Consider the following 23,267-nt stretch of genomic DNA (forward strand, 5'->3'; position numbering starts at 1 on the left):
TCATATCAGGATGCTCAGAGCCAATCTGACCATGTGTACAGTACAGAAAGGAAAAACCTTAACTTAATGAGGCAACAGTGCCACCTAGCAGATGTAATGTGCTGTGCATTTATTCCAATCCATTTTCTGTTGATTTTGACTGAAAATTCCCTTCTATACATATTTCAAATGGGATCTAAATTTAACACATTTGCGATCCAGACATTGGCCCACAAATGATTCATTTGGCCCAATAGAGGCATTTAAATTGCTGACAAATGGCTGATATTTGTCAATTATTTTAACTTTGCCTTTTGTACGCTAACCATTTCCAGGAATTGTACAAGTAACACCGGTGACATCCCATAACCTTGTATCATTAAATATGTATCATTAAATTTGTTGACGAGGTCATTCTGCAGACCAGCCAATCAAAACAAAGCCAAGCAATGATTAGGTGAGGAATGCAAGGCTATTGTGCAACGAAATAACATGTATGTCACAACTTTACATGCAACCTAAAGACAGTTTGTTTGGAAAAAATAATCAGAAAATACATTGTGCAACATAAATGAAGCATACAGTACGTGTTCAATATGACACCCCTTCAACTACTAGTAACACTAACCAGAATTAATGTCTTTATATCTTCATTAATTGCGGCACCTAATGCATTCATAAGCCGAAAAGCTGTTTTTGTTTGTTTTTTTTACACTCAGCACCCACTTCAACCTGTTGAGCCTGGAAGGGGGCTCCTCTCACCTGTGGTTCCTTCTGAAGGTTTCTAATTATCCCCAAATTGGGGTTTTTGAGTTTTTCCTTCTTCTTCTGGGAGCTTTGATCATGGGATGTTGTTATGCGATTATTATAAAAAGAAGTCTCTGTATGACTTCTTTTCACCCGTAAAGCCCCCTTGAGATTTCAGTGATTGAGGGCTATCCAAATAAACTTAATTTGATTCGCTTTTTAAACTGTATATTACTGTTTGGCATCTGCTATTTGCTAGTGAAAATCTGCCTATAATTGACAATGCATTGACAGGAAACAAATGTTCTTTTATTCAATACAATTAATAAAATTGAATCGGTAAGCGGTATTCCTTCATCCAAAAATTGCAATCGGCCTCAGAAAAAATCCACATCGGTCGAACCACAACAAAGATTATTGGAATGACTGCAACAGTCCTCTGTGGGTCCTGCAAACACCATGTGCGATTTTATTGGCACAGCCTAAAAGGCACATCATTGGGTGTATTGAGCAGATGTGAATACACAAACAAGAAAATGAATATGTCAAAAAAGGTGGTTGCGCGCAGTGAATGTGGTTGCTTACAAGTGAAGGTGTTGGCTCAAACTTTCCTGACGCAAAACTAAAAACACACACATTCTTGCCAGGGCCCACATGACGGTTAATCCTGCTAGTAGATGAGGACGTGATAAGTCAACTAACAGGTGTTGCTTAATAATGCTCGAGTGGCCGAAACATTCCACAGAGCAAAACAAGTGTCAGTTCAGAGGACACGATCCCAGTACACTGAATCTGTACCATGCTGACGTACAAAAAATAAAATAAAATAAAAATTAGAGTATTAGCTAATGCTGTGCTGGTAAAAAGAAGAAATTTAGCTCCTTTTGGCTTATAAAACGTACCATTAAAAATGTAGTGTACACATCCTATATGTCAGTGCTCCTCAGGTCAGGGCTTTATAAAAGCACATTTGAATCCCAACTCACACGGAGGTAGAAATAATGCAGCACAGGCAAAATAAACAGTCCAGGGAACTATTTTCCTTTCAGAATGCCGACGCCTTCGTGTGAATTAGTTTGAGGACTAAAACGATCCGTAACGCTTTCTTAAAGGGAAAGTGTGTAAGAGTTGGAGCGTTTTTCATTACGGACGGCAGGAGTTGCTGCAGGTGATGCATTTATCATTGTACGCAACTATAACAAACATGGCCGCCTACGGAGAAGTGCCACCCTCCGTGTAATATAATTTAATAATAACTAGACCTATGATTATATTTAAAACATGTTCATTAAGAACACCTTCATTACCAAGTTTTTGAAATTTACAATCATTTAATTCACTCCTTTTTCATGAAAAAGGGGTCTAAATCTTACACACTGTCCCTTTAAGATTTGATCTATCCTTACTCCCAATGGACTCCGAAACAAAGTGACTCATCACATTTGGTTTGACGGAAGATATGAATTTCCGTGTTTTCATGTATCATCGTTCTTGGAATTTGTGCATACAGTATTTGACTGATTCAGGATATGGTGTCATTAAACAAAAACAGCTGAAGGCGGATTATTGTGACACATGAGAATGATGATGAAATAGAGAATCATTTTAAAAAGAATATATAAAGTCTACACACCCCTGTTCAAAAGGCCAGCTTTTTGTGGTCAATATTTAAAAACAAAAGAAGAAAAAAGACAATTAAAAACCTCTGATTAATAACATGACATATAATGATGTAAAAAAAGATTTCTTTTTAAACTCCAGAGAAAACTAAGTTCAGGCATACTGAGATTTCAGCATGGAAACCCTCTTGATTTTTGTTTGTAGTGTGAGTGTGAACATGTTTGTGTGTTCGGTGAAACTATTTACACTGTGCTGCTGTCTTGGCCAGCTTACTCTTGGAAAACGGGGTTTAAAGCTGTAAGCACACCCTCTAAAAACTCTATATGTTCATGATGACCCTATCACATTCAAACTTCAGTTAAATGAGTCAACACACACAAGTCACAAAGTGCCCCTGAACGCCCCGCTATACAGTTCAGATGTTTAAGCGTGCTTTTCCTGACATTTTTGTCATCACATGTTCTGACAGCTCACGCTGTGGTCCGCTTAGCCTTTTCGCTGCAGCAGAGGGTTTTCATTGTTCACAGAAAGAAATTTGAAGATTGTTGAAAAGACAAGAGGAAAACTGGGCACGAAGCCTGCCAAAAGGCCACTAGCAACATCAAAAGAGCTGCAAGAATTTCTGGCAACTACTGCTAGTCCAATACATTCTCCCTTTCCTGACTTCTTGTTAGGACTATGGTGATTTTGCAACAACACACTTGAAAACACAAGGGAGGATCCATTATAGTTCAATAAATTAAAATGGAACCAAATTCCCAAAGTTGTGTTAAAAATAGAGATTTTGCAAAGGCAGTAGAATTCTAGATGGGTTTACCATTATTTATTTGTGGCATGTAAAGTGATGATTTATTTAGCCATTTTTGTAAGTTGTAAGTAAAAGTATTTTTTTTCAATAGTGAACTATTTTTGTACCAACCATTTTGGAAAAGACACTTTAAAATATTTCAGAAAAAATACAAATATTTACCTGGGACTGAATGTCTGGACTCTTAAAAATATAAACTTTGAGCTTGAATGAGTGAATTCCATAATTAAATTATATTCTATGTAAAATTAATACTTAGAAATGATAATTAATAATTAAAAACACGATTTTTCACTTGCTCTTGACCGAAAACGAGAACTCTCGCTGAAAGCTCAAAACGACCAATCACGTTTCAGCTTATGAGTCACATTGCCGACAGTCGAGCCATGATTGGTCGCTCCCAGAACTGGTGATGTCATTTTCAGCCGAGAGCAGGTAAAAATAATGTTTTCAAAAGTTTTAACTGCACATTCAAAAAAATGATTTAGTTTTCAAATTAACTCAGTCAATCCCAAAGATGTAATTTTATGTTTTTTAAAAGTTCAGACATTCAATTCAAGATCCCATTTTAAACTGGTTGCAGGTGTGTACTAGCTTCCATTTGACAAGACTTTGAATGTGACTGGCTCATTGTGAGCACATGTAAATTAAATTCATAGAGGGTGAGCATACTTCTGCAACCATATTAAGAGTTATTTCCAATCCCCCCCATGAAATATTTGAACTAGGGTGTGTAGGCTCATTGACTGTGTATTGAACGTCATTGCTGTCAATGACATTAGTTTCAGTGGGGATGACAAACCTGCACTGAGATCGACTCACTTTTGAAAAATTTACTTTTTGTCACTTTCGGAGGCATGGTATTCTTCGGCGAATTTGAATAAAAGATAACGAAGTGGTAAAACTGTATAACATGGCCAAGAGAATGTGAGGGTATAATTTACATCTCACATCGTTTTGACTTTAGTGTTTCAAATATGGGGCCGTGTGCAATGACGGTGAAGGCAGAACCTGTTTGGGTGTTGCTGTCACTTTGCATGAGAGGCCTGAAAAAGGTCAGACAGTCTTTGCGTGTCTTTATGCGCTAGTCGTTGACTAGCCGGTAAACGTGGTACTGTGCCCCGTGCTCACTGGTGGACACTTCAAAGACAAAGGCGATACACAACAGAGTCTCCTGAGTTTCTCTGTTGGACACCACCTGGTGGAGGAAAGAAAAAAGCGCAGGTGTCACGTGCACGTCACGTTTACGTTGGGGTTCGTCAGAGTTGTTCTCAAACGTCCTGAGGTATTGTTGGAAAAACAATTCAACAAGGATTCCAGATTTGCAATCATTTAGAAGATTAGTGCATATTTTACGAACTTGATCGTTTGTTCAATAATTTGACCGTGAAACTGATCTTGTGGGTCACATGACCTTGACACAAATGTTAATGAACGTAGCCGCTCTTATTACCATCTATTCATTTTTAAAATTGTTTCAGGTATGTATACATTAATGATAAAGAGAATAAAGATAAAAATCAGCTTTGCATCTTAAACCAGCTTTCATGTTGATAAATGATGGAGCAATTTGAAGGTGGCAAGTTAGACACTACCCCCCATACTTGCACTAATATAGCGGTAACCCTACTTACCAAATTAATTTGCTCTGGTAGTCATTTCACAACGTGAATAGTTCGTAAGTAGAGGCGCTTTTTACATGTAAATAGCCTAATCCATTCCAAGCCCTAGCATGCTCATAAACCCTTTAATGGCAATAATACTTTTTTTTTTTAAATGCATCAAAAACTGTAACAAATACACATTATAATGTCATTACTGGGTATTAATCATGGAATTCAAAGTAAACGATGTAAAGAATTTACATTTACCTTTCATTTTCATTTACCTGCGATCGACATTTGTGACCCTTGAACGAAAACTGACGTGAACTTTGCTAACTTAACCAAATGTTTAAAATCTTCTATATGATAGGGGCTTAAGGTATGACAATTATATGTTAACACTACGGTCACACACTTTGAAGTGCTGCAAGAAAGTCAACTATTTTATGTATTGTATTTTGTGATACACATATCAGCAAGTGGTTTTAAAGACAATCATGTTTTTAAAGTGTTCTAAATTTGCTTGTTCTTATCAATAAATGACAAAGGTGTAGCCTAGGAAGGTGGACATTAAATTCACTGAACGGATGTGTGAACACGGATGAGAGATGATGAAAATTATAAAGGATAACCACTCACATTTTTGGGGGGTGAGTGGCTAAACGCACATTTGTCTACAATTTCAAATCTTGCGAGTATTGATTTTGCTCTCATCAAATTCAAAGACGTAAATTGCAGCATTATTTGAAGTCCACCAGCCACATTTACCAACCTGCAGTATGGTGAAGTTCTCCAACACGCTATTCATCATATACTTCTCGGGTAGATGTTTGAGTTTATGGATGAAGTTAATCATGTATTCACACATGGGCGACCGATGGATACGGAACACATGCTTTCCTCCCTCCGTGTGTGCGTACTCCGTCTGGAGGGAAAAAAAAAAGGCGCTGAAAAACCCATGCCGTTTTGATTGTCACTGGGGGTTGAAACGCTGGCGTGGCTTACTGTAGCTTTGCTTACCTCGACTTTTTCCACCACTTGTTTGCCAAAGGAGCAGACTTTTGTTGAGACGCTGATTGTGATATTCTCCGTTCCACTGTACTGGCTACTCACGCCATAGAATGCACCGGAGCCTTCTTCAAGCTCACTGCTCAGATCTGCCTAAATAGAGCAGTAATAAAATGTAGTATGTTTACAAGACAGATACATACTTGTTTGCCCTTACAAAGATTCTGGGATCTGTTTTTTTTTTTTTCAACCCCCCACCTCCAACAAGGTTAAGAACCACTGATCTAGTTAATAGACAGTTGCAATAGCCAATTCAATCACAAGTTGCCGACAATAAGACCAGCTAGAAGGCCTCACGTTGAGGAAAAAGAAGAATGGATTTTGTGTTGAAATAAGTGTTTTGGGAATTTTGGTGAGTGCAAGCATGTAGGAGTGCATGTAAAGTTGTGACAAGCATTTTATTAATTTATTTTTTCATTTTTAATGTTTTTGTAATTTTTGTTCATTTATATTCAATAAATTGTAAGTGATAAATTTCAATTGCTGATGCGGGATGACTGACGTTTAAATTCTCTGGAAAATAGCCTGCGTTGTACACGATTAAGGTGCTGCAACACTCAGTAATGCGTATGTGTGCTGTCATAAATGGCGGTATTGTGAGGGGTATTTTTTCGACTCGGAGTAAGTAGGACATGACTGAAGGCCGTGTAAAATGCACGGACCGCCATTGCAGCGGTCCCAATTTTGTTGGTGTTTGATGACAACAAAGGCATTATATTCTATATATATGATTAAGTACCTGGGATTGATTGAATACATGTACAGTATGTATGTCTGTGTTTGCACCCTCCCCCCAAATAAAATAAAATAAAATAAAAAGGTCTTTGGGATTGAAAAATAGGGATCCCACACCGTTTTTTTCTGTTAAGTCAACTGATAGTAACAGTTACTTACCCAAAACTTGACAAGAAAGAAAGCATTGTGGGGCCCTTTTTCATACAGCTCCTTCAGGCCCCCTTTCTTCTCGGAGAACTTGTCATAAATCTGCCTGACATCTATGGACTCCAGCACCGGGTCGCTGTAGCTGGGGTTGGATGGGCCGATATGCACGAACAGATGCTTATACTGCAAGAGGAGACAAGCAAGGGTAAGACCACGAGTCAAAGCGAGTAGAAACGACGGGCCTGAGCGTCGAGGGATAATTGACTTTACCGTCTCTCTGTCTTTCTGAGTCTCCATAAAAGCAGAGTACTCCAGAAGCCGCAGTTTTGCCGAGGCAATGGTTCTGTCCTGCCACACAGGCGCTGCGATTGCTGCCGGGCGAGGGGGGGGCAGGGACTCGTAGCCTGCCAAACACATGGAAGCGGGTTGCCGCTAACCTTAGACTTGACCTCATAAATAAGGAGCTGTCAGAGAGAATCTTTGTGGTACATTTCAAAACATAACAGAAGTAATACATTTGTAAAAAGCAGGAATAAAGTACATTCCAGCCGTTAAATTTATGATCCTAGTCACATGTCTTAAATGCTTTGTTGGCATTAAGATGTGGTATTATTGCACATTTTGTGCATTACATCACATGAGAACATTGACTTGATAAATTTACAGCTGACCCGTTATTTGCAGGGAATATCTACAGCAAATCGAAAAAATCCATGTATAATCGACACCTATTAAAATGCACTTAGAGAAATTACGTCTTTCCGGTTTAATTAATCGATTGAGTGATTGATAATCAGTATACTGTATTTTGTTTTCTGCCAAAATTCAGCATAGCTTCGAAAACATCCATATCGTTAAGAGTTGTGTACTTACTGACGGGTGCAGGAACGGGCGCTGCTAGCGTCGTGTATGGCGGCTGTGCAAAGGGCTTGATGCTAAAAAGAAACCACCGATTACCAAGCTGTAGCAATTTCAGCTTACAAGATTTTCCAAATTCACTTCAGCAAGCATGTCATGCAAAAAGGATGCTTACTCCTGAGAATGTCCAGGCTGTCCTGGCACATGGCCGGGCCAAAACTATACCAAAGAAAACAGTGGCGAGAGGAAAGGGAGGATTTTATTACGGAGGTTTTTCTCCAGATGTGCGAGCGTGTCGCTTGTGTGTGTTCTTACCCTGACTGGTGGAGGGAACGTAGCTTGACTTTTCATCACGCTTGCAGACACTATCTGAGCTGATGAAAGGTTGGCCACCGTCTGTAGTGCTTTGTCTTTGGAAACCTGGTCCTGAACATGTACAATAAACCTTATTATTCCATCAACTCTAAGGTCAACATTCCAAAGAGTTAACAATTCATGGCTACTCTTGACAGCAAGCCAGCCTGCATACACGATACTTCATCCGCTCATTTGCATTTTATTCTCTTTTAAGACAGCTCCAAGCCTATCAATACTGTATACTGGTCAGCTTGAACTGACAAGAAACTCACATTCACACTTAAGGCTAACCTAGTCTTCCAATAAGCTAACATGCATGTCTTCATATAAAATCTTTCAGCATGATGCAATATCTACAAAAGATTCAGAACAGTGCAAAGCAGATACAGTGTGACGCCAAAGCTGGAGGTGCTAGTAGGAGAAACTGCAGCCACCACCATTATGATACCAAAGCCACTTCAAATAAATCAATATACATGAGCACTTGTTTTTTTTTTTTTTTTTTTTTTTTTTGCAATGAGCGCAAGTGTTAACTGTGAGGCCAACAATTAAGCAAAAAAGCAGAGCACTATAGTAGTATGACCCAAACTTACCAAGTTCATGGCCTACGGCAAAGAAGAAATGTCAAATTAAAAACTCAGCATAGTCCCAATTAAGAGTGATGAAGGTATTGGTCCATTATGCTATGCTTAAAAACTTCAAACATGTATGCATTAAAATGACAAGATAAAAGACTGTTGTTTAAGATTATTGTAAAAGCTGGCCACTAACGTCTTTAAATTAGGGATGCACCAAATTTTCTGCCAAAAAGAGCCCTACCAAGGGCTGACAAAATGACAAAACTGTCAAAATCAAATCAGACCCCATGGCGTGCTACGATGACCAGCTTCAAAATAAACACACCAAATAATGCATGGATGACAATCTCATACCCGTAGCAGACTTTCATTCTGAAGTCGGCTCGTGTAATTATATCGTGTAGTGTATAATAATATCGTGTAGTGGGGTGGCTAACTTGAGTCCTTGCGACTTTTTTTTTTAATTTGATTGCATCAAATCAACATTTAACACAGTCATTAACAAAATGTTATCTCATCACTTATTAAGGATGCTAAGAAACTACTAATAAAATTAACTACTATGTATGCAATGCGTGTGTTGTATTCAAATGCCGTTGAACATTCCACACTCATACAGGAAAAGTCTGTCAAAGGACTACATTTTAATAACAGCAAGGCGATGTTATCAATCTATATAAGCCACTCTATCAAGAACGATGGGGGTGGAATTACCTTAATATTTTAATTAATTACAATAAATGGTTCATTTCCTCGCTTATGTTCACGATACCTAATTGAATAATTGGGTTTCTGTCTTTCTGTTTGTGTATCAATGAATCAAAATTAAAAAGAGCCTGCCTTGGTTATATAGAAATAAAATAACATTTATTCCCCTTTAAAAAAAAAAAAAAAAAAGGGAACATTAAAATTACCACTCTTCAAACAGGTGTAAACCCTAAACCAGGGGTGGGCAATTCCAGGCCTCGGGGGCCGGTGTCCTGCATGCTTTCCTGTTTTCTCTCTCAAACACACCGGATTCAAATGATTAGGATTATTCTCAAGCTCCAGCAGAGCTTGTTGATGAGCTCATGGTTTAAATCAGGTGTGTTAGGGAGAGAAAACTGGAAAACATGCAGGACACCGGCCCTCGAGGGCTGGAGTTGCCCACCCCTGCCCTAAACAATAATATTCAGAGTCAAAGTATGCAGTTTTATTTCACTTTCAACAATCAATTTATAGAGCTGTGCAGGACGCTGCTTGTAATGTCCCAGTTCGTCCACAAAGTCAAATGACCCCTGCAAGTTAGTTTCAATTTCTGGTTTCCGGCCAAGCGTTTCTCATTTTTGACCTAACATTTTATTTTCGGTGCATCCCTACTTTAAATATATTTGGCTGTCAAAGAAAGTTGATTGCAAGACAAGTTAAAACCAGAAGAAAACTCTGAAGCAGTGACGTTCTGAATGGCTGAAGGAAATGCAGTAAATGTCCAAGTGCGTGAACATGGAGAAATGCATTAAATCTGAAAGAGCTCCCAGAACGCATGTACTTTATAAAGGCTCATCAAAACCTCCCCACATAATTCATGCCAAGTCATGTGACACTCTGCTCAAACAAGACAGCATCTCAATCTCATGCAAACAGCAATTAAACATCATTGCCGTTCATTATACAAACAAACAAAAATTGTCCCACAGAGACCTCAAACCACCACATTTATTTAGTGTGATATCTTGAGTGGAAAGAACACAAGCAGGAAAACCCAGGAAATAAGTTAGTGTACCTGTGGTAGTCAGAGGGAAAAATGGCTATCAAAGAAAAAAACCACATCCATGTGTTTTGATTTTTGTTGGTTGTATTAATGCAAGCTTATGAAAGCGGGAGGAAACTATCTGTTGTGAGGACATACAAAAAGCCATATTTGCCACTTGGAAGGAAACACTGGCTGTCAAGGATGCTGTGTCACACTTCCATTCCCTGCTGGCAAGCATGGCTAGGTGTACAGTATGTTGTCCAGACAAATAGTTTCAGCCTTTATAAGCTTGCTTGAATACAACCATTGAAACAAAAAATTGGATGACGTTTTTTTTTTTTTTTTTTCAATAAACGCAAGTAACATTACATTACGTTTATTGTTGATTCATTTGAGTTAAAAAGATACTTCCTGTGAATTAAAATAATTTCGCCCTCAGGAGAGGTAGCAATAATTTTCAAAACCCAAAACTATTGTGAAAAGACACAAACAAGCATTACTGACATTCTAAATATTTCATACCACAGTAATATGATTTCATGATTAAGGATCTCTCGTCTGCGCTGCAGCCATCTATTGCCGGTTCTAGACTAGTGAGTATAATTTTCTTTTCCAGAGACTAAACACTTATTAATTTGCCTGCTATTTTGCTGTTCAAAGTTGGATGTTTTCCGCTTTGACACGGCTACAGCCAGATGTCTGTGAAAAGTCGGTTAATGCAACTACCACGCCCGCCCCCCTCCCCTTTAATATTTTGATGAAATATGCGGCTGCATGAGGATTCCTTACATGAGTTACCAAAATACGGTATTTCTCTCCCTTTGCACAAAGGCTTGTTAATTGCACGTTGCCGCAATTTCTCCTGGAGGTCCCAACCATTTGGGACTGTCTCGGCCGGTGCTTGATTCTCAATTTGTGATCCAATGTGTTTGTATTTGGCGCAAAGTCCAAAATTTATCTTGCAAACATACTTTGGAAAACATTTCTATTTCTCCTTCCGAGTGCCACAGGTACACTTTAAGATGACCTAGTAAATTTAACTGACTGAAGATGCAAACAAAAAAGAACTATACCTTAAAATATGGAACCAAATTTTAGTAACATTGAAGATCCATTAAATGTAATAAATATTAACGTCAAAACTATTCCCAAATCGTGCATGAGGTCTTAGTCGCGCATCTCTTCGGTTCTGGTGTATTTCGAAATGCAAAAAAGAAGGGTATTCGATTACATCATAAGGTCATGCCAGTCGGCCTAGTCTCGTTGAGAGGGTTAATTCTGATCGGGTTGGCATGCAGGGAAGAGCAGGAAGCATGGAAGCCACACTGAGCGTGAGCGTGTACCTTCAGCTTAGAGTGAATCTCGCGAGATTTTCGTTTGGCCAAGACTTGCAGGTGACTAGAGACCTGAAGGCGGATGTAAAGGGAAAGGTAGCAGGGAGGAAAGGGACGAGATAGCAAAGAAAAAGAAGACAGAAGATGAGCTGAGAGGGATGACGTTGATCCGGCGGGCGCCCACCTTGATGCTCGCTTGGTATTCACGCACCCTCTTGCGGGCCAGAACCTGAATGTGGCTAGACACCTATTGGCCAGGGTTAACATTAGGAAATACAAATAACATTTAAACAAGTAGGATTTACATGTTTTTTTTTGTTTTTGTTTTGTTTTTTCTGGGGTGTATACCAAGTCCAATGGAAAATGACCTTAAAGGTTACCAAACTCTAACTGGGATGGTGTGCGTACCTGCTTGCGTGTGCGTGTCTTTCCTGTCCGTAGCTTAATATAGCGAGCTATCAGCTCATTTCGACCTAAAAGTGACAAAGACAAAGGATGGTACAGTAAGACTCCAAACCACACTGTACAGTAAAAATTGTCATGAAACTGCTATAAAAAAATCTCTCTCTTTCTCTCTCTCATATATATATATATATATATATATATATATATATATATATATATATATATATATATATATATATATATATATATATATGAAATGCAATAGGCTACTTACAGAAACAATGACAGAAACGAAATAACCCAAAGTCCACATATATTGCCAAAAATAAAAACATGTATTATAAAGAGCACGCAACGCTGCAATACAGCAAAACCGACCAAACTTAACACAGGCAGTGGGGGAACATTCGGGTAGTTGTCACAGGAAGGTAACATGCATTGACATTAGTTTAAACCAGGCATCTCCAAACTCGGTCCGAGGGCCGCCGTCCTGCATGTTTTCCAGGATTCGACACACCCGATTGAAATGATCAGGATCATCATCGATCCTGATCATTTGAATCAGGTGATTTCACATTTCAGATCATTTTCAAATTGTAGACTTTTGAAATGGCAAATTCAATTATTTATTAGCCAGCACTAGACCGTGTCAATATAAAATATCCAATTTTTCTTCATCAATCAGGTGATTTCACATTTCAGATCATTTTCAAATTGTAGACTTTTGAAATGGCAAATTCAATTATTTATTAGCCAGCCCTAGACCGTGTCAATATAAAATATCCAATTTTTCTTCATTTTGAAAAATATCTGAATTTCACCATTCAAAAAAAAAAGGGGGAATTTGTAGCAACCAAGGAGGATCATACGTCAACTGACACGCAGGTGGTCTGATACATTAAGATCCAAACTAAAAAAAGTGTATGGAAGTAAACCTGAAAAGAAGCACTAATTATGAACGGGACAGCAAAAATAGTCTGGACCATATGGAAGGTTAACATGAAACTTCTGCGGGACTTTTATAGACTCCCTTCAATTGAAATCAAAGTTGGTCGTTGTTGCTGGCAGAGGGCCATGGGAGATGAGGCAAAAAGCAGAATGGAGGTCATCATAGTTAATAGGTTTCCAAAATGTGGTTGGGGCAAACTGGCTGCTCAGCTATTTCTCTCACAGCCTTCCCCCATCCCTCTCGACCACACCCAAGCAGCTGCTCGTCCACTCTTGGCAGCAAATAGACACATTCAGGAAGAAGGGACCAAGGTGATGGAATCAAGTCTCACTAACCTGATAAAGTCCAGACCAAAGCACACATGCGCTAACATCATCAAGGTCCACACCACTGTCTCCCCTTCTGGGAAGTTATGTTGCTGAGTCATATTGACTTGAACGGTTTACCGGAACAAAAAAAAAAAAAGACCCTAAAAGCGACGCAGGAGGCTGACTCAGACACACAGCAGTCACCTCTAATTCCCAAAAGAAGACCCCCCCCCCCCCGCCAAATCCTCTGTCTTTCCCAAGCTAAGGCACACGCTATTTGAATAACACAAACCTAACACCACCCTCCAAACCGTAAAAACGATGTCAGTTTAATTAAAAACAAAGGTGATATACTCGCAGGAAGTCCTGACTTTTTTTTGGTGGATGAATGACAACAGGTGGATAAACAGGTTTACTGCACCTTTTACCATCTAAAAGAAGGGTGTAGTGTTGAATAGTTGCGCCAATTACCTGGTCACGGGTATGGACTGATGGGGGGGGGGGATATTTGTAAGTAAAAGAAAAATGAAAGCAAATGGGTATTTTTCTCTAGGGGCTTATTTTGGAAGCACTGGCATAAAATATACATGAGAATGTAGGACTGCACAATTAATCGAATTTTAATCGCAATCACGATACTGGCTGCCACGATTAATTAAGCTCATCCTCGGCGATATTAACATTTAAAAAGTTAAGATTTTTTTTTTTCAGTGAAATCAAGCACTTTGTCATCCTACCACCAGGGGCAATATTTTGTCACTAATATATACCGCGCTAGCTGTGTGGCAAATTTTTTGCCATGTCTTGGGGGGGTGATTTTGTTTTAATTATTTATTTTAGTTTACTATTATTATTTGTAAGTATCAAGCCTTGAAGCCTTGAAAAGTTGCAGGACTGATTTCACAAAAAGATAAACCGTATTTTGGATCCAAACTAGTTTCCCTCCTAAGTAAGACAAGCTTAACTGTCATGCATTCATGCAATTGTGAAAATATTTCTTCCAGGATCGTTTGTAGCTCTGTCCGCATTGTGATCTTGAAGTCTTTCACGTCATCAAAACAGGTCCGCTTCATTTTGGGAAAGTGAGGATAAAAAACATACGTTTAAAACGCAGTCCGTTTAAGTGATGCTGTTCCTGAAGTTCTTAACTGGCAGATGCTCTGTGTTTTGGTGGAGCAACCACAAATTGTCCTTAAATACTCCCGCCTCTTCTGGTGAAGGGAAGGCCATAAATTTCCATTGGACGAGGCTGTGCTTCATCGCTTTGATCATTTTAACTGACAAGTGATGAAATGTGGCTTATACCATAGCAGCTTGGGTCGAACCATTCTGATATGGGGGAGACTGGGTTTTAAGGGTAATGGATTTGAAGATCTTACAGAATATAAAATTATTGTTGTGAATTTACAACATGTTTTCAGAATATTGACAGTTTAACAGTTATTTTTTAAAGGATTTATTTTTACATAATGCTACTTTCAAAATATATTTCAAATAAAATCTCACATACAACCTGAACTGCCTTCACGTACCCCAATTTGCAAACCACTCACATTCAAACCGAAAACGTGTAGTATGCTGGGTGTTTTCTGACATATAATGCATGTATTCCTCTGACTAGGTACGTATTTACAGGGATAAAACACAAGTTTACAGCAGTACATAGTTAAGTTTGTCCATAAATATTTTCATGTTCAATTAGTTTTATGTACAATTAATACCTATAAAAACACATTTTACACTTGCTGCCGACTGAAAATGACATCACCTGTGCTTAAGGCTCAAGTAAAAGCCAAACCGGGTTCACATGTTGATCATGTGATGTTCACAAGCAGAGCTATTGGTCATTACCTGAATCTTCAGCACAAGTGATATTGTCAGTTGACAGCAAGTGGTTTTAAAATTATTAATTGTACATGAAAAATAATTGTCATCACATGGATCACAGACAAAATAATGCATTTCTATTTTTGAAAACTGCTAAACAAGTGGACATTAGCTTTAAGGCACCAAAGCATCATTTTAAAAATGTAAAATGGAGTAATTTGCTTTTCCTTACCATACATCTTGCCCTCATCTGAAAGTATAATCTTCCTCCTGCCACATGGAGGGTAAATGGCAAGAGCTTCCTGAAAGCTCTGCTCAATGTCAGGACTCCAAACCCCTTCGGGGTCGCCATCCAATCCCCGGTCTGCTCCGTCGCCGAGGCCATCCCCGTCGCCGCCGCCCTCCTCCTGCGCCCCGTCAGGGCTGCTGCGGCAACTCCACTCCGACGCAATGATGACGGCTCCGGCCACCCGCACCTTTATAACACACATTTCAAAGATTAGTATTCATTTGAGGGACAACTCAAGATTTATGCCCATGCTAGTCAAATGAAATTGCCTTCTGTATAATCCGTAGGGTTACAGGTGATAACATTCAAAGATTTTGAAAATATGTCGCATGACTTGAACATTCACCCCCCCCCCCCAAGTCAGTGTGCCTCACAACAGACATTCATGGAAGCACAATGCAGTTTGATTATATCCCTAGGAAAGAGCCCCTCCTCTGACACGACACGCTGATTAGAAATACGATTATTTTCTACAAAAATTGTACAAGTATACATACATATGTATCGTTTTTAACATTAACAAAAGATAAATGCAATATAAATCAACTTTCAACAACTTCATTATTTTTACAGCGTTTATATGGTTACAGCTTAGTCTAAAACAGAAAAAATAACTAAGTGCCTCAATGTGCCTGAAATTGAAAAAAATAAATACATCGTACTTTATTGCAATTGCACTTCACATGACAAAAAACTATTTGAGAAGCACTGGGTTATACGGTGTCACAAGTATTTGTAGAGATGACTCAACAAGCCTCTTCTGAAAATTATTAGATGGCAATCGCTCTTTTGTTTTTGTTTTTTTAAACCTTCTTGGCTTGTATGGCAGATAAGGAGGTCTATTTTCTAAAGTAGCTTCTCTATAATAAGGCACTGACTTAAGTAAAAAAAGAAGAATGCTAATATATTCATTTACCGGTAGTTATTTATCTGTACTAAACATGGCACATTTTTTTTAATGTACCAAATATTCAAAATATTGTTTAAAAATAAGAGATTATGTTCAATGAACAAAATAAATAAAATGGAGTTGTAATGTTAATGCCACTACAGTGATATTTTTGCTCAAGGTTATCATAAAGTCAGAATCTGATATCGGCTGATGCATAGTGTATTTTTATTTTATTTTTTTAAACAGACACAAAACAGTAGTCCTTTCATCCCTACTCTTAAAACATTTAAAAAACTAATTAAAATTTTTTGAAACATAAAATTATTTGATGTATTTTGTCCTTGTTTGGGAAGATTCAAAACCAGCCTTTCACACTGTCCAAATATTGTGGTTTGTACCAGCCCTCAACCATGAAAGCAGCACGTGCGGCTTTTGTTGCTGGTACCATTAGGATGCAGTTTGATGGCGATAATCTCCGTTTGACTCCACAATAACTCAAGTCGTGACATGGTGTCAAAATCATCTCTAATATACGTGGCTGATTCCAATATTAGTCTGTTTCCTTAGCCATGGTTAAACCAGCAGAGCCAAAATCTACTTCATATTAACTTTAAAAAAAGCCTGATCCCTTGTCTGCGAGGGACACATGAGGAAATTACACATTCTTGTGTTATTGTTGAGGATGCTCCAAGTCTCCTGAAGCACATGAACAGACATCTGCAACAGAACTCCGGCCGCTGCGTAATGTTTTCCAGAAAGCGGCTAACATGGTTCGCGCCGCAGTCGGGCCGCAGAGGATTCGTGTGGTCGCGCAGCTTCCCTCGCTGCGGTGCCGACTTGTTGGACACACTAGGCACTCGGCTTTCCTATTTTCAATCACTGGCGACAGAACTGTGCGGTTGCCATAGAAATCGGGCAGACCCAGAGTGACATGGTTAGGAGAGAGCAAAGTCTTAAAGAACAGGGGGAGGGATACGAAATGTTGAGCAACAAATGTTCAAGTAGAGAGATACTGTTTCCTCTGGGTTTGTTGCTGCTAGTGCTAATATCGGGAGTTCATTAGAATCACCGAATTAATATCATTCGTTCAGCGAATCGCCGAGTGCGCTGTCGTTTACGCTGCGAGTTTCATGTTCTCTAATTACCGAGAAACCGCATGTTGAAGGACCATGAGGAAGTCATTCGCACAGGCAGCTTCTTCTGAGTCTTTGACCCACAAATCCAAGTCAAATCCGTCTTTTAGTTCCAAGTGCCAAGTCCCTGACCATAAATCTAAGTCAAGTCCACTGAGAATACCTAGAATGATAACTTTTTACATGTTATGGAATTTTCTTTCAAATGTTAAGATCATTACATTACTTTTTTTTTGTTTCCCACGACACAAACATAAACCTGACTTCCACTCATGACTACTTATTGCTGATAGGTACTTAAGGATCGCAAATTTCTGACTTTAAGACACTACTTTTTTCTTATGCTTTGAACCCTGCGTCTCCAATCTCCAAAGGGAGAAAGAAGAAGGCTGTGTTGAAATATTGATTCTGGGTTTTAACTCCTAGTTTACTCATCACCAGAGGTCACTCTCCACGAGTTAACGTTATCAGACGTATTACTGTTGTTTTGACAATGCAGTACTTTTAACAATCCGAGTGTGTCTGTTATGTTGAAAATATGCTGGTGCTACTCTTATTTCTAAAAGTGGAGTTTATGTTCAATGTGTTGAAAGTCTGTTGGTGCTGCTCTAATTTCTAAACATGCGGGCATGTTCAGAACATGGATGGAGCACAACTTTGGGTATTTATGATAAAATGAACTCTAGCTGCGTCGCGACGAAAAGGCAAAACAACTGCTTCGAGCATATTCGATGTTACACTGGCGCAGCATTCACTGACCGCTCACAAAGTGTGAAATCTGAAACTTAACCCGCAACAAATATATAATTAGCGATACAAACAAAAGAAAATATGAAGAATTTCACAAAAGATGAGATTTATTCTGTTTTGCTATAGTTTTAAAATTGTTGTGGTAAATGGACTTTCACTTATCTTTGGTACTCAAAGCGCTTTACACTAACTAGTCATTTACCTACTGATGACACAGCATTAGGAGCAACTGGGGGTTCAGTGTCTTGCTCAAGGACACTTAGACATGGTCTCGAAGGTTGGGGGATCGAACCCACGGCCTTTTGGCTGGGAGACGACCGCTCTACCACCGCCCAGCCATGCCGGCCACATGCTATACACGGTAACATAGAAAATGCCAGAAGTTTACCCTAAAATTAAGGGTGCATCCTATAACGGGGAAATACAATAACTTGCAAATTGCTCGTACAAAATGTGGACTTTTTATTGTTGAAAATGACTGATGATGACATCACATTTAACTTTCACTTGCGTGTGCATACTAATGCCAGAGACTAGAGAAGAGTGTGTTTTGGCCAAGAGAGTGTTTGGATGTGAAAATTAAGCACATTATGTGTCGAAAGTATGTACTTGAATGTTGTTTGTAATTTGAGTATACTATATACAGTAGCTAGCTCCCTGTGGCCAAAAGGTCAGGTGTTGAGTGCAGTGGGGAGCCAGGCTAGCGGCCAGAGAGCTAAATAAAGCAATGAGCTCAGCAAACGCTGAAAAGACACACGCAAACTTCTGTGGCAACAAGCTTCTTGCTTGAATGAGAGCACCACAGTATGGACGAGTTATGCTTTGCTGTGCATGCTGCGTGTTTTTACAAGCGCGAGCGTTTGCGAGGCTGAACAACAGCCAGCGACGCTATGCAGCGAGCAAATGAATCAATCTATAACCGACTTTCACATCGGCGTGAAAACTTTCTTAGCACATTGGAGTCACATCTGCTAGCATAGGAAGGGGGGGGGGGGGGGGGCACGAACGCACACAGATTGCTGCAAGATGATTTAGAAAGGGCGGTTAGGGTGCTCAAAATAGCCCGAGCATAAAAGAAGCGAAATCAGAACGATGGCGAAATCATTGCGGTGGTATTACTTTGACGGCTTGAAACGAACCGGATAAATCCAAGACAAGCGACAGCTAACGCGCGGAAATGCTAGGTGATTAGCTCGTGTGCTAATAATACCGCAAGTAAGTCCAGCAAAGTTGGGAGAAGCTTGTGGGGAAAAGTCACCCGTAAAAAAAACAAACATACGCATACCAAGCTCCGAATCATCAAAACACCGGCGACAACAATGCCAAACATGCAAAGTATTCACAAACTTCCCAAGAGCACATCGGCTCAGTCGACGCACGACGCAGTGCACAACAAAGACAAAGAAAGTTTGCTGGGCGCAAGTTCTAACCTTGTGACGGATTTGCTGTCCTGCCGCCGCTGGGTTGGCTCACGCTCGCGTCAAAAACAGGAGCCCGCTCGCAGGGAACTAAATGCTAAACAATCAAATTGACAGCAAACGGGGAATTGGCAAGTCGGAGTTTACTGGGGAAATGAGAGCGCGCCGTGCACGTCCTGACAGAGGCGTGGCGTTCCCCAACACCAGCAAGGAAGAAAAAAAAAAGTTTTGCTTGCACTCCTCCCAAACGTCACACAAACCCTTGCGCAGAAGCGATTACAGCGATTCTCGAATGGAGATACGTAAGAATTGAACAGTTTGGGTCAAACAAATTGAACGCTTGATAATGCCGTGAAGAGAAACGAAGAGTGTTTTTTTCCTTTCAAAGTAAAAGTAAATTTATTAGAACATGAAGCAAGGTATTTCTTAATTGTGATATACCGAGTCCTTGCAAAACATTGTATGTCTTTTTTTGTTAAGTTTTTGTTCGGCAGATGGATGTGACCGAGGCAGTTTTTTGAGCAAATGAGTCAAAAACAAAATGGATGATTCTTTTATAATATCACAAAAAAATAAAAGGAATTATTAACATAATGCCACAAGGGTTAAACGATTATAAGGTATGTACCTTCTGTAAGGGAGATGAATGGAGTTTGGAGGAGACAACAAAAAAGCTCATTCTTTCCCAACATTTATAGTATCACATTGTTTTGTAGAAAAGTTATTGTAAAAAATGCATCCTGATCGGGGTAAAACCAAGCAGCTAGCAAAACTATCTTTTTACGTACGATATTTAATATGTACTGCATTTCTTAATATCTATTTTTAATAACAATGCAATAATAATCCCATTAATAGCTGCAGTTTGGGGTTGTATTGTAGAAAGTGACACAGGAAACATTTAATGAGTAGAGGAAATATAGATGTAATCAAATTGTATCAAATTTGAGATGCTAACCTGATGCCCCCCGTGAAAATTTTAAGTTGAAAAAATAAAGTCTGTTACAAACGGATAATAATTTGAAGCACACCTCAAAATCCACACTGTATTATTGTCATGTTTTAACTCAGAATTTGACTCAGGGCATCCAAACTTTCAATCCCCACAGTACAGAACAATACATAACTGTAGTAGAAAATGAAACAAAGGAGACTGAGTCAGCCTGGTTAATGATTGACACATAGCCCGTCATAACAAGGGGATGGTAAGAAACTAAAATGCACAGCTCCATAGTTACACTTTGGCCTATTTTCATTCACTGAAATTAGATAAGCACAAGCGGAATATTTCTAAAAGTCGCACTGCTGGCTGAGTAAAGTGCGTCATGCATTGAGCAGATAGAATTCCATTTGATTGACTGAGGCCACGAAAAAAAAACAACGAGAGGAGCGTAACAAAAACATATGAAGGAAGATCTGTCGAGATAAAATGTCAATTGTTGACATCAAGTTGTTGAATTTACCGTGACCACAAGAGGGCAGTCTCCCCCAGGTTATGACGAGTCAGACGAGCGTCAGCAAGTCACAACAGAGGTTGAGACATACTTTATACCACAGTTTAATGTTGTTTTACATCGCCTGATGGAAAAGTGACAGGCTTTAAGAACCATGGAAGTATGAGCAAAAACAAAAACAACAACAAACAAACAAAAAACTATTTGATTTAATTATGACCAAAAGCTGATGCATGTTTTTGCTTCCGTTTAAGGTCTTGAGGTACATCGATACTTAAATATCTGGGATTGAATGTCTGGATTCTTAAAAAAAACATCAAACAAACAAAAATACGTCCTTGGCATTGAATGAGTTAAGGTATTCTTCTGAAAAAAAAAAACAAGGTAAATATTACAACTTTATCATATATAACTGCATTATTTTCTCTAGTGAACCATATAATATCTTGCACAAGCTCGCAAACTTTATTTGAAAAAGACTGTACAGGGTCAAGTTCTCATCTATAGCTGCCATACGTGTTAAAGTGGACGTCATATTAAAAAAAAATTCTCTGCAACTCTGTTATATCCTTACTAACTCGTATAATTGCAACATTTTTATTAATATTGAGTTTCTTGAATATGAATTAAAACGCATATTTTACCAGTTATCTATCAGAGTTCATGTAACAATCAATCACAACTCAGTTTGCTATCCTATTTCCTGTTTTTGATCAAGTGACATTTTAATGCTGAGCTGTGATTGGTTGTTGGCTGAGCCCTCAATGACTGATGTCATTTTAGTTGACCTGCCCTCTGATCTGATAAAAACGTGTGGGTTCCACTGCTTAATTCATATTCCAGACAATTGATATGAATTTAGAATGCTGCGTTTCGACTAGTGTAGGCGCATAGGACATATTTTTGTATAGAAAATGTTGGGAGTTGTTTTCATCTTTTCCTTCCCAACGCACCACACAAAATGCGTAATTCTTGACCCATCTGAATTCAAAAGACAAGCTCCAACCTTGTGTTTAGTGTGTAAGAAAAACGCTGACTGGCTTCAATATCAGTCCAGCTGTCACTGTAGACGTCCTCCCGCCTCCTCTTTCTTGCAGGGGGACAGAAGAGTTGGACAAGCGCCAAAAGAGGCTGGCCGGCCATGCAGCTCAACTTTTACAAAGCCAGCAGGAAGCCTCACGAGGCAGCCGTCGAAAAAGAAAGGAAGCACAGAAAAAAAAGTCGCATATTAGCCTCTCGTCGTGTGTGTGTGTGTGTGTGTGTGTGTGTGTGTGTGTGTGTGTGTGTTGGGGGGGGGCATTTCCCTTGCTGGAGCCATACTGTATGCGCCTGCCTTCTTTGGTAGGGAGTCATTGTGGGACTGGAGGACAGGAGTGGCAGAGGGGAGGAGCTGGCTGGGTACTTTGGGTTCAGAGAGTTCAGCTGAGGAGAGAAATAAATTCATAAACAACAAAGGGAACGTGACGTCAGATCGGAGGGGCTGTCCCGTTTCTCAGTTGAATGCGAGCCGCCATGGAACAACTGGATCCTTAGTTCCACATGTGTCTTTGACTACGGTACAGCTGTGTGTGTGTGTGTGTGTGTGTGTGTGTGTGTGTGTGTACTGTATGTGTGTGCTTGTGTGCCCTATCTCCAAGAAAAGACTGAAGTGGAATTGAAGCAGAGAACCTGGACCATTGTACTTTTGCTGTTATTTCCTGGGTGAGTGTTTGAAGAACTGCGACAAGTTGGGGAAAATTGTGCACGCGTGTTTGATGGAACAGAACTTCCAGTGCTGTCCTCAGGTGCTTGTGAAAAGCAAAGGCAGAAAAGAATGTGTTCCTGTTTTCTGCATTTTTTAAAATGACGACTGCTCTGCCGTGGCCTCAGATTGGTCGGCAGTATGTTTTGCGGTCTGGGGATTGGTTGGCAAGCAGGGGCAGAGAAGGCGGACTTATGTTTTCACCATTATTGAGGTCACGTACACTGTAAAAAAAAAACCCACAAATTGTAGTTTAATTTGGACTAAAACAATAATTTAAGTTGGATGGAAGAGTGGAGCCGCCAATTTGGAGAAAGGTTTGTGTTCAAACATACTAGTAGGCTCAATGCTAAAAGCATCACATTTCCCCATAATGCTGTTAACTTGAGCAGGCGCAAGTTAAAAAAAAAATGAAAAGCTAGTCTCTTAGCATTTGACACTCCTGATGTTGGAAAGTTAAGTAAACTAACAATTTATTTTTCATTTATATGATTTTAAAATGAACTGTTCTTCCCTTATCCCCACAAGATACAC

The 23,267-nt window shown here is 39.3% G+C and overlaps 1 protein-coding gene across 4 annotated transcripts in view; it reads right to left on the minus strand.

The window, feature by feature from the left end:
• Positions 1-1,013: 1,013 nt before the first annotated feature.
• tead3a (TEA domain family member 3 a) overlaps positions 1,014-23,267 on the minus strand; it is a 33,496-nt gene continuing 11,242 nt past the window's right edge. Inside the window, exons 3-17 of one of the 4 annotated variants that reach the window (XM_088406746.1) lie at positions 22,313-22,414; positions 21,999-22,167; positions 15,289-15,532; positions 11,976-12,040; positions 11,752-11,814; positions 11,577-11,639; positions 8,517-8,528; positions 7,882-7,992; positions 7,742-7,785; positions 7,582-7,643; positions 6,979-7,112; positions 6,721-6,891; positions 5,779-5,919; positions 5,531-5,683; positions 1,014-4,352 (exon numbers count right to left, since the gene is read on the minus strand). In XM_088406746.1, coding sequence (XP_088262872.1) covers positions 4,239-4,352; positions 5,531-5,683; positions 5,779-5,919; positions 6,721-6,891; positions 6,979-7,112; positions 7,582-7,643; positions 7,742-7,785; positions 7,882-7,992; positions 8,517-8,528; positions 11,577-11,639; positions 11,752-11,814; positions 11,976-12,040; positions 15,289-15,295 — 1,140 coding nt within the window. In that variant the 5' untranslated portion in view covers positions 15,296-15,532; positions 21,999-22,167; positions 22,313-22,414 and the 3' untranslated portion in view covers positions 1,014-4,238. Of the gene's footprint in view, positions 4,353-5,530; positions 5,684-5,778; positions 5,920-6,720; positions 6,892-6,978; positions 7,113-7,581; positions 7,644-7,741; positions 7,786-7,881; positions 7,993-8,516; positions 8,529-11,576; positions 11,640-11,751; positions 11,815-11,975; positions 12,041-15,288; positions 15,533-19,550; positions 19,753-21,998; positions 22,168-22,312; positions 22,415-23,267 lie in introns of those variants that run through there. The other 3 variants (XM_088406738.1, XM_088406756.1, XM_088406765.1) reach the window with 3 other exon arrangements.

Source organism: Hippichthys cyanospilos, chromosome 2 (assembly GCF_059441005.1).
Source record: "Hippichthys cyanospilos isolate Australia breed blue-spotted pipefish chromosome 2, RoL_Hcya_1.0, whole genome shotgun sequence".
In the NCBI taxonomy this organism is placed as follows: Eukaryota; Metazoa; Chordata; class Actinopteri; order Syngnathiformes; family Syngnathidae; genus Hippichthys; species Hippichthys cyanospilos.